At 33.1% G+C, this 12,995-nt stretch overlaps 1 protein-coding gene across 1 annotated transcript in view; it reads left to right on the forward strand.

Moving 5' to 3' along the window:
* The window catches only part of Rga (CCR4-NOT transcription complex subunit regena), a 47,728-nt gene extending 34,961 nt beyond the window's left edge, over positions 1–12,767 (forward strand). The window contains exons 3-5 of the mRNA XM_072535552.1: positions 937–1,219; positions 1,555–1,662; positions 5,157–12,767. Of these exons, the coding sequence (XP_072391653.1) occupies positions 937–1,219; positions 1,555–1,662; positions 5,157–5,373 (608 nt within the window). The 3' untranslated portion in view covers positions 5,374–12,767. The remainder of the gene's footprint in view (positions 1–936; positions 1,220–1,554; positions 1,663–5,156) is intronic.
* The last annotated feature ends 228 nt before the right edge of the window (positions 12,768–12,995 follow it).

Genomic DNA, 12,995 nt, shown 5'->3' on the forward strand with positions numbered 1-12,995 from the left:
CAATAAATCAAATTTACTTTATGGACTATTATCATCCATAGTGTTATGTGATATCTCGTATGTTGATATACGTTCATAAGTTACTATTATTGTCTAGAATGCTAAAAAATGATACATTTTCAACAATTGTTTTTATCTTATCTATTATATATGGCAATCAAACTTCTTTTCTTATTATTATACATATTTTGAAAATTACAAAAAATATTTTCTTCTTTTTTTTTTTCATTTTTCACTGTATTTTATAGATGGGGCCAAATTTTTTTGTCCAAAAATTACTGTTCTATGGCGGACAGTTAATCTCTGGAACGGCAAATTTAAAATATAAAATTCGAGAAGGGTTTTAAATAAGAAGTGCCCTTACGTGATAGTTTACCAGAAACATTAAAAATTATTAAAAGAAACAAAATGGCGGATATTTGAAAAACTTGTTCAAAACTTGACCTTTTTTTTGACTTTTTTCAACTATAGAGAAAACCAAAACAAATAAAATACATCAAGGTTTGTTAAAATCGACCGACTAGATCCGGAGAATAATTATTGTTCGTCAGTTTTATAAACATAGTTTTTCTCAAAACTTTAATAATTCCTTTCTTTTGTTAGCATTCTTGCGCTTCTGTTTCTTCAGATTTATCTGTAATTTTCATTTTTTTTTTATATTGATCATGAATTCCAAATCATATGAGCCCTGAGCAACAATTTTATCGTTTGCAAAACCCAGTGAAAAAATCGTATTGTTTTTATAGTTATTCCCATTCCATACTTCGCGTTTTCCAACTTTTAAGCATAGCTTCCATGTATAGATTAAATAGGAGGAGAGACATGCTGCAATCTTTTTAATTTCCTTACGAAATTAATAGCAATATAATAATTATACCTCTACTAATAAATGACCGATTATACTGATTACTAAATTTTGTGTATTATATGTTTTAGGTATCCAGACGTCGCCTGATGGCAGAATAACAAATATTCCAGCGAGTATGGTGAATGATCAATTTGGTATAGTAGGTTTGTTGACCTTTATAAGGGCAGCTGAGACTGATCCAAATCTTGTATCATTGGCCCTAGGCCAAGATTTGACTGCACTTGGACTGAATCTCAATTCACCTGATAACCTATACCCCACGTTTGCTGGACCCTGGGCGGAACATCCGTGTCGGCCGCAGGACATCGATTTCCATGTACCTCCTGAGTATATCATTAACCATGCGATAAGGTAACTATACTTTTACCCCTCTCACATCTTTATTATTTGCAAATTAGCAACTATTGTCAATATGGGTAACACTCTTCTTTCAAATGTAACGTTTTTTTGGTAACGCAGATGTGTGTTATAACATTTTTTTACCTATGCATTACGTCAAAACGTAGTATAGGAAACTGTAATATACATTGCAGGTCATAGTTTTCGTTTTTAACCACAGGTGTCATCCCTTTAACTTAATTAATAAATAATTGTAGACCCATTTGGGTGGACATAAGCAAAAATTTGAGTTTTGTTGTTGAATATCAGTTTTCATGTGTTACTAACATTTTATTGTTCGCTTTTAGGGAGAAACTCGCATCGATGAAACTAAGTCGATATAAAGACGACCTACTGTTTTTTATGTTTTATAATAATGTTGGTGACGTACTTCAAATTGCAGCTGCCTCAGAACTGTAAGTGTTCATCTAGAATAAACTTTATTTTATCAATGATTTTTCTCTGATTACCATAAAATAACCGAAACAAAGATTCCAATATTGATTTGAAGAGAAGGAATTACGTTACGAAGACTGCTACTAAAATTTCTGTCTGTAATAAAATAGTCTGTCTATCAAGTAGCTATGAGTTTTAATGTGACAGCGCCATACAGTTCACCGTATTTCGGTTGTTTTTGCATCTCAATAGTACTTGTAGTTCACTTTGTGACGAATTTTGTGAAGGTGATCAAAAATCGTCTGTTGTACCAAAAATATCGATGCTTTGCGATTAGTAATATTTGCAAAATAGTCATCTGATTTACCGATGTTACAACCCTTGTGCCAAGACACAAAATTATCTCAAACACTTGCATCTATAAAATCAGAATCCCCGCCATGGTCTAGAATACCTCCTTTTATAAACACTTCTCTCTGTAAATTTAATAAGCAACAAACAAATAATATCATTTTTCGACAAGCTTTCAAGGATATTGTAAATATATCCAACTATGATAAGGTGCTTTATACCGATGCATCCCGAAACGCAGATGGAGTTGGCTGTTTTGTCACCATTTCAGTCTTCAGTATTTCAAAAGCTCTCGGGTTCCCTTTTGACAATCGTCAAAGTGTAGCTCTGTACACCGATTCCTTATCCGCAATTCATTCGTTAGAGAATATTTTCATACAACATCACCTAGTGCAAAAAATACTATAATTGATCCATCTCCACACTTCCCGAGGGACTTCAATATCAATAATATGGGTGCCTTCTCATATCGGCATCCAAGGAATCTACATCCTTCTTACAATCTGGATCTACATCCAGCTTACCCAACTACAACCTACAGTTCCAAGAAGATATAGAATCAAAATTCAAAAGGAATTTCCAAGGCAAGTGGCAGGAACTTTGGATCACCAAAGACATAATAAATTATGTGTGTATGTTATACACAAAAAAAAATATTTTTATAAAAATTAACTATTGATTATGAAACATTCGAAAACAATCTATACAAATTCCAATATTGCATTTGCAGCACATTGTTCGTCCTCTACTATTGTAATTGTCACCCCCACATCTTCGCCTTTTACCTTCGGGGACTGTAATATTGTAATGATGCATTCCATCATATCTAATATCATTGCTAACTCGAAAATCACTTGCTGCTGCTTTCGCTGTTCGTCCAGTAGCTTTCGGTTGTACCGTATACGTCTGAAATAAAGAAAAGAAACACAAGAGTACTACTGAATAGCTTCCTTCTACCTGTTTATGTACCTGGTAAATACTTCGTCTAAAATCTAGTTGACTAATTTTTCGGCCACTTTTTCTGTACAAAATCCAGGCATTTTGTAATGCAGCGTCAATGAGATAAGTAAATATGGTCCAGTACTATTTCTTTGACCTAATATCAATGCGATAACTACAATCAGATAAAAAATTATATTCTAAAGGTAGACAAAGAGACAAACTTACCAAGATATGTTGTTGTCCATTTGATCAGTTCCACCCATATTTTTATTGTATTGCGCTATAAGATTGGGCCTTGGTATGGGAAGTATTTTCTTTTCTGTTAAACCTGTCTACTGCCTTCACTGGCTCAATACCATAACTCGTACTAGCAAGGGTGACAACATTATTGTCCATCCATCTAACATACCCTATTCCAGTTTCGCTGTCTAAAATGTATGAAAAGTCTCCTCTTCTTTGTTTTTCAACCTCCTTTTTTTAAGGAAGAGGGCAGTCCTTTGGCAAGCGGTTTTCCCTTATAGTGCCGGTTCCACTATAACCATTAGCTTTTAGAGTACATAATAAAATTGTACGGAAAGTTTCCTTTTTCCTTTAGTTCCTCAATCATTTGCAGTAGAGGAGCCGTTGGTTTTCCAAAAATTGATTCATAATTAGAATTTTATCTGGGATTTTTTCCTTGGTATACTTCAAAATTCGCCAAGTAACCATTCGGAGTATTCAACGACCAAATCTTGTATCCAAATCTTACTGGTTTGCCACGGATGAATTGTTTTCATCCATGGCGACCAAAATACTGAATCATCGATTCATCGTAGGAAAGATTTGGTTCAGGTATAAAGTGTTTAAATAAATAGGTATAAATGGTAAGAGAGGACCGGGAAGAAGACGCATTTCCTGGCTTCAAAATTTACGAAAGTGGTATAACACGACTACCACTGAACTGTTCCGCGCTGCAATAAATAAAGTAAAGATAGCCGTGATGATCGCCAACATCCGGAACGGATAGGCACTTTAAGAAGAAGATAAAGTGTTTAAGAAAACTTGATTTTAAGTGGTCTGTAATTAGCCGAAGCTTGTACTTTTTATCAGAGGTGTCTGCATTATTATTATCAGCAAAATGAATAAATCTGCAGATTTGCAAGAATCTATCACGGCGCATGGCTTCTGATATCATAATATTTTTCATATCATTTGAGTTTTCTAAATAACTTCTTTTCGATGGCAAAACATTGATTCCACTGAGGATCAGAATACCAATAAAAACTTTTAATTCTTCTATGGTCAGATTAGGATCAGAACAATTTTGAAATAAAGCATAGTTTCCCGTTTCATGTAAAATTATTTGAAGCAAATCGTCGGAGAAAAAACATTCAAATATCTCTGAACAACTCAACGATTGGTATTTAGAGTAGTCTCCTGGTGGAAATGTACGATTACCGGTTTGCAAATCTCTTCTTCTTCTTCTTTAGGTGTCGTCTTCTTAGCGAAGGTTGGCGATGACCTCTGCAAAGTCTTCCCTATTTTGAAAGTCTAATCCTGTCCAATCTTTGATGTTGCGCAGCCAGGTCATTTGTCGTCTACCCGGGCCGCGTCTGCCTTCTATTTTCCCTTCTCTCCTTCTCCAAAATCTCCTTCAACAAAATTGGTGACTGCTGGTTTGATGACTATATTTAGTGAATAATTGTCCTTATTTGGAACATGTACATGAGTTGATGCAGATAAAATATCAATATTATCAAGGTTGAGTCCCAGTCTGTCTTTGTTCGCAAATACAATCTCAGCTTTAGCACTCAGTTGTCCTGCCGACAAATTGTCTGCTAAACCACTCTCATCTTCATCTTCAGAGTTTTCATCAGTTAAGATGTTACTATCAGCAGGCTCAATATATATATATATATATATATATATATATATATATATATATATATATATATATATATATATATATATGTATATATATATATATATATATATATATATATATATATATATATATATATATATATATATATATATATATATATATATATATCTACGGCATTTCCTTCTTCATAAGCTATATCTAAAGCTTCTTGAAGCGTAATTCCCCTAAAATAAAGCACATTATTCTTAAATTGCATTAACGCCTAACGAGCCCATATGGTACCGTTAGGCGCTAATGGGTTAAAATAGTTTCAATAATATTCGACGTATAATATTGAAGTTTTGTTTTTATTTTTAGATACAGCCGAGAGTGGAGGTACCACATAGAAGAAAAACTTTGGATGACGCAAGTACCGGGTATGGTTCTAATGGAAAAGACATCAACGTACGAGAGAGGGACTTACTACTTCTTCGACCCTCAAAATTGGCGAAAAATTCCGAAAGAATTCTACTTGGAATACAGTAAACTCGAAGGGCGACCGGTCATGAATCAAAACCTACACCACAATTCATGAAAGTCCTTATCCATGACACCACCCGTTTATGAATAAATGAAAAGTGTATAATTATATTCGGAATAGAATTGGTTCGTTCATAAAACATTAAGACCACTGTTTTGAAATAGGTAGAGATCACAAGGTGATTGATATCGGTCGTTAGTCCAGGTCCGTACGGTCATAATTTATTTTTGTTGCTTCATTCTGTAAAATTATTTGCTAAAATAAATTTTATGAAACTTTTAGAAATATCTTTAGACTTATTGTGATCTAGAAATCGACGGTGTTTGTATTTTCTTTTCTGATTTATTTCCTTAATATAGGGTGACAACTATTCATTTTTCTCTTTTTGTATAACGATTTTCCAATTAACTGTTTGTTTTGAATATATGGAGGAATATTACTAGAACATGGATAAATCAATAAATACTTTTTGTTTTAACGCAAATTAACTAAAGCCGCGAGAATATAAACTTTCAGTCACCAAGCAACTTGTTAAATATTGGACACTTAGGTTTATCAAAAGCATGACAACCGGTGACAGTGAAGGAGACATTTCCGATGATAGCGACGATTATTAACAATTCGCCATTCATACAATATACTTGTACATCATAAAAATTATAATATACATTCAACAAAGTACAGTCTTACATAGTTACATAATATCTAAATTAATAGGCCTTAGATGGCAACAAAAACATCAATGATCCATAGGTCGCTGGTGCATATCCGGCTCGAAGGACCAGTGATTTTGTCGTTGCCACCTAAGGCCTATTAATTTAGATATTATGTAACTATAAGACTTTACTTTATTGAATGTATATTACAATTTTTATGATGTACAAGTATATTCTATGAATGGCGAATTGTTAATAATCGTCTCTGTCATCGAAAATGTCTGTTTCACTGTCATCGGTTGATTGCTCCGTGAATTGATTCGGTGTTCCCATGCTTGTGATAAAACTAAGTGTCCAATATTTAACACAACTAGTATATAGGGAGAAAAATGTAAATCCCTTTTCTACCCACATACCACTCCACATAACTAATTTCTTTTAATAATTAGGGCGAATGTTAGGGTTGCATTTTCTCTCTTGTCAGTACAACATGGTTAAATCAATAAATATATCTTATTTTAACGTAAAGTAGATCTTAAAGACGCGACAATATTAAATAATGTAGGGACAAAAATACAAGGAAAAAAGACAGTTAAGATTTGATTTCACGTACAGTGCGCCTGTGTATCCGCTTATACGTATTTCGAACTAAAAGGGCTCTTCAAAGACGGATATTCACAGTCGCTCTGAACGTGAAAATAAATCTTTTCTGTCTTAGGAAGCAACTCTAACATGGCTTCGTATAGACGATAATAGCGACATCTGATATTAAAATCCGTAAACTAATTTTCGAAACCAAATTCAGATTTGCGCTTTAATCTGTGCCTTCTAAGAATTGCAAGGCACAACAGACCTTGATAAAGATGTTATTAGAGACACGGGGAATCTATAAATACAAATTCATTTTCGACCTATATATTACTCGACATCGCTAATTTATGTTATTAATAAGGAGGAAATTAGGGTTGTATGTTCTCTCGTATCGTTATTTCTTCATCATTGACGGTCTAGGCTGCACTAATCCTTAGGCTAGACAAAAAAACCTTTTTGTATTTATTGAAGCGTACTAATAACTGATAACATTTCATCTTCATTGACCTTATCAGGAGAAGTCCATAGTGGATCAGCTTATCTTTTTTCTTTTCAGAATGCTTTTACAAATGTCTATATCCTTGTCTTCCTATTGTATACTCTACCAACCCACTACTCTCTTAGCGCTTTACAGATACCGTATCACCTGGTCATTAATCTACCTCGTAGCGTTTTATCATTCCAAGTTCTCTATTCTGTTGTTTGATTTTGTCCATTCCCCTTTATACTTTTTATGTAACGACAATATTAACTGTTGATAAAGTTATTGGACATATGGATTCATTTTCTTCCTATGTACTATATCATAGACTGTCCGATGTACTTTTTTACTAATACTTCTTACTAGAGAGTGAAAAATTCCGGTTTTATAATTTTCGTCACATAAATTTTAATTCCGAATCGAATCATGTCAGTTTTTGTATCTGTTGCAATTTTTGCTGCACTTGTCCCTGAAGAACAGACTACCGGACGGTATGACAATAAATGATCGATTTTTTCGAGAAAAAACGAGAACCGACGTGTCTAAGAAGACATTCCTTGACATTGCCAAAATAAAGAATCAAAAAATTGTCATTAAGTTAATGTTTCGTCAAGCCAATTTGATATCTGGAAATTGGCTTGACGAAACATTAACTTAGTGGCAGTTTTGTGATTCCTTCTTTTGACATTGTCAAGGAATATCTTCCTAGAAATAAGAATTTTATACTTGTTGCAGTAGGTGTGCTGTTCTTTTGCCTTTCTATGGTGTTTGTAATTATAATTGTTTCATCGACGTATCTGGTGTTAATACCACTAGTTTCGTTCATAAGGATACCTTATCATCCAAGTTCCGATAAAGCTTACTGATAGATATACTCACTATAGTTATCAAATAAAAGTGGGAAAAACACATTTGTCAAAAACAAAAACATGCCTTTTCAAACATTTTTTTCCTTAGTTTCTTTTGACCAATTGTAAGTAACTAATTTCCTCTAATTTCTTTTGGTTGTTGAAACTTTATTTAAAAACGGTGATGACTAACAATGATTCAAAATAGATGTTAGGCTAGAAACATCTACAGCTATGGAAATCATAGTAGTCATCATACATAAATAAAGTTTTTCAATAACCTATGGTCTGTATCATCCTGAGGTCCCAACGAATATTTCCTTCTGTCGCTTTTATTGAAATTGTTTAAAAAAGCAAGGATGAGGCAAATGGTTTAAGCATCAAAACTAATCGTCAAATTAAACTATTTTAACGTCAGACAGTGAGTAGTAACCCTTTCTTTGACCAATTTAAATATATAAATTACTCATCATCATTATCAACCTGTATGAGTCAACTGCTAGACATAGGTCTCCCTCAGCTCTTTCCATCTGTCTTTGTTTTGTGACGCTTTCATCCAGTTATTGCTAACACGTTAGCATTGTCTGTTATTGCTGATCCTCTGGATTTTCTCCTTATATCCGTTCTCGTTGTTTGCCATAAAAGTAGTTGTTTTCTCATTTTTTGTTTGATATCCAAATTTTATGGATCAGTCGTTGGTTGTATACAATTTTATCTTTATTACACCACAGCAAGTGGATCTTATGCTGAGGAGCGCGAAATTACATATTTTCGGCCGGAATTACCGGACTTGTCCGACCAGTCATACCTTTCACCGGTTAGTGTTAAGTGATAGTTACTATTATATGCTATACAAACCGACTATCTCCAGCTAATGTATTATTGCCGCATTGTTCACCACCTAAATCATAAATTCTGTAGTCTAATTATTTTATCAGTTGTGATCTCGTCTTTCATATCAGAACATTAAAATATCAGCATTTCCTTTTGATATGTTAAATGCTAGTAATAATTGTTTATAGTTTTAAAAACATTCCATCTTCTCGTAAGGTTAATAATTTAAGTCCACAGCATTTATTTTTAGCTTAATTGTGTTCGACTTTTACTCCCGTTAACTACTAAGATGCATATATTTGTTTAATTTACTTTACTGTCCGAGTTGAGCCTCAGCGATATCTAATTATGTATTTTAACCATGATATTCTTCATCTTCCTGAAGATTTATAACTTCTGACATAACATTTCGTCTTTTGCATTTTTACAAACTTTAAATTCGATTCTCGCAACCAACAAAATTTTCATTTCTAAAACTTATGCAAGCCACCACCGTACTGCGGAAGGCACGTAAAGCCTTCCCCTTTGGGCTAGTGTGCATTCGACACTACTTATCTGAAACAGAGTTAAAGATGCAATTAGCGCCGAAAAAATCTTACAGGATCTCTTCGGCAAAATGCTATATGATGTTATTACCATCTTCATGGGTGTTCTGTAGTTCTAATAAAAAAGTATTCCATTTTTTTTTTTAATTATTGTAGTTTTTTTAAAATGAATTCAAATTCTATATAAAAACTATTCTTTCTCTTTTAAATATTTGTTTTCTCTATTTCTTTCTTGTTCTTCTATTAAAATTACTCTTGTTTTGTCATTTTTGTAATTAATTTAAAATATTTCGGCTAATCAGAAGCTAAGTTATTTATTACGTCAATTCTATCACTCTACAACTATAGCGCCCCTGACGTTCGCTCTGTCAGTCTTTTATTCCTTCCATATTCTCCCTCACTATCCACCACTGCCTTCGTGACAACTTTATATCAGCTTTCGCTGGAGAACAACAATATAATTTATTTTTAACCTGTAATGACTTTTGTATGCGAAATATCTATTTGCCGTTTATTTGGGGTAAGACCGTCTCGTATGTCGTGACGGTAAACGGCATAACATGCTCTTATACCGTCATTTTTCCCCTTCTCCTTGTACCTATATGACGCATATACTTTTAATTTTGTTGCTCCTTTGCGCGTGTATGTGTGTTCACCTTCTCTATTTGACTGAAGTACGCTTAAGTATACATTGTTTCAATAACCATCAATGTGATGCTAATAGATGCTATTTTGGGCTTAATCTCCTTTTTAAATCTACAGTTATATCAAGAAATACAAAAGTAAAACTGTACAAAACAATAATACGCCCAGCAATAACATATGGTTCAGAAACCTGGACTTTAACAAAAAGCAATGAAAACATGTTAGGATGTTTCGAAAGAAAAATACTAAGGCGAATCTATTGAGCGGTAAATGAAAATGGTGTCTGGAGAAGACGATACAACTTCGAACTCTATAGAATATACCAGGAACCAGATATCGTAAAACACATTAAGATAGGACGTCTGAGGTGGGTAGGGCATGTAATGCGGATGGAGCAAACCGACCCAGCTAGAAAAACGCTCCTCGATAGACCTATTGGTCAAAGAAGAAGAGGAAGACCCAGAACAAGATTCCTTAAATAACATAGATCAAGATATGAGAAATATGGAAATACGTGCTTGGCGGAGGAAGGCGATGGATAGGGACGACTGGAAAAAAATTCTTGGGGAGGCTAGGACCCACACAGGGTTGTAAAGCCAAAATGATGATGAACCATCAATGTGGATGTTTCAGATCTTTGGGGTATTCTGCAATGGCCTATTTTTTTAACTTTCTTGTGACATTTCTAAATCCTGTCAAACTTCAGCTTTGCTCAAATCAGTTTCGTTTGGTTGGTATCCTACTAGATTCTTAATATCTTCCAAGAGTATACTAAATAATCCTAGTTACATCGAATCGCGTAATCTATATGTCTTTACTGAAAAGTGTTTATCCCTTATCCCTTCGTAAATCACGTATTATTGTATTTCGACCGTATATTAAATATAAATTGAACTGCTTTAATAAAAAAATCAAACATTACAAACCGTGGCGTCTCTATTTAACTTAACTAACTTAACCATTAGGCCCAAAGGCGCGGGCCCCCTTAATAAAATTTAATAATAGACAATAAAAGCATATAATAAAACTATTTATTTTTAGAAAATTTTTAGCGGTCAATTTTTTACATGTTTACCAGTGAAAATGTGCGTCGGAGTCTACGTATGATGTACCTGTTTACATTTTTAACATTTGAAATGTCCGTAATTACCAAACATGCCGCAAGTAACAATGAATAATGTCAGTAATACTTAAAATACTGTTTTTACTCGTCTTCCTTATGAGAAAAAGTTATAAATTAAATAATTCGGTCATTTTGGCTCCCCCAACCTCATATCACGAGCCGCAACTGACTGTAATGAAAAAATAATGACCTTTTCTACATAAATACGGCATTATCCTAAAAAAATGTGATAGTTTTATGTATTACAAGTGCGATGTATAAATATGTTGATCCAAATGCTTTTGACCCTGTGAAAATATCGTATTATTATATGCGAGATAGTTTTAAATAACCAAACTTATTTGGCCTTAAAGCCACCAGCTGTTTTGTTGTTCACTACGTTCAAATATAGTACTACTAATTGTAAAATTACTATTGATGACCTCAATTTCTGCCTAATCGGTTTGTCACTTTTTTAACACCTCTAGTAACAAATCAATTATCTTCAGACAGTTCTTTTTATTTTTTTGTACTACAATCCCGTCAAATACCTATTTTAGCGCCTTTGACTAAGCAAATCGTGGCAATGAAGCAGTAAGAGCTGCAAGTCTGCCTCTAATTACACCTCTGAATAAAAGCCGACCTTCTACCGTTTCGCTGTTAAGAGGAGCTTGGGGACTCGAGGAACCATCTGCAACCTCATCATAATTTCCGTTTGTTGTATGTGTATACATAACTCTAGATTCTGATCTTATGTGTAATGTCTAGCGAATATATGTTCATGACAATCATACTAAGATGTGGGATACATCATCTTATATCTATTAATGTCGCAGTAATTTGTCTGTTTTGTATAAGTCTCAAAAGTGACCCCTACGCTTTTGAAATATTCTTCAGATAAGTAAAAATATTTCTGAAAAAACCACGTTGAACATTTTCTAGATATTCAAGAGGATTGTTCTAAACTACTTATCCACAGTAGCACCAGAAAAAATAATCCAGTGGATTCAGATCTGAATAGATAAGTGGAAATGGTATAGGTGAATCATCTGTCTGATTTTTTCGAATGAGTTAAGCAGTTTTCAGTAACCTGTATTCGATTTGTCTTTGCATCCACCTAGCACTTTTAATATATCCATGCAGTACACTTATATTTTAAACAAATAACCCAAAAAAATAATTTTTCAACATGTCCATATAAATTTAAATAAAATTTTAAAAATATTCCAACCTATTTTTTAATTGGAAATTTTGGGACACCCTATATAGCAATTCAAATACAAACAGTCAAAACATGACAGCAAAGCGTTAGATAATTTCCAAAATTAAGTTTTTAAATTTTTTATTTCTAGTTGAATAATTTAAATAATTTTACAGTATGAATTTATCTTATTTGTTTAATATATCTTATTTCATTTTTTTTTGTGATATTCATCTAGCGAGATGGAAATATCTGGATATTTTACGCCCGAACCGATTCTATTAAATCTGTACTACTAATTTTACAACTGAGAAATAGTGGGTATTCTGATCCCATATATTTTTCAGATTTAGATAAGTATTAAAACAATGAAAAGATTAAAAATGTTATATATCTATACAGTTTTCATTTCATTTGTATATTTTCTGTACATTAAATAAATCATTAATTGAATTTTGAAAAACTCCATATTTATAGATCTCAATTTGCGAGTGAGCACCTTATTATGTAATATAGATATTTGGAAAATGGTCCTTACATTACTATTCGAGTTGTTTTCTATTAATGAAAGATGTTTTTCCTTAATCCTGAATGGTCCTAGGATTTGTCACAAAATAATGAACTGAAAGTAACTGTAAAAGCTTAACTAGTTACGAAAACTATACAATATAAGTAAAGACCAAAATTGAGATAAGATCATGAACATGAACGAAGTTAGAGACTGACCCAGGGAGATAAATTCCTAACTTATGAGAATTGTAGTATTCGTCGAA

This window comes from Diabrotica undecimpunctata, chromosome 6, assembly GCF_040954645.1.
Source record: "Diabrotica undecimpunctata isolate CICGRU chromosome 6, icDiaUnde3, whole genome shotgun sequence".
NCBI classification, from domain to species: Eukaryota; Metazoa; Arthropoda; class Insecta; order Coleoptera; family Chrysomelidae; genus Diabrotica; species Diabrotica undecimpunctata.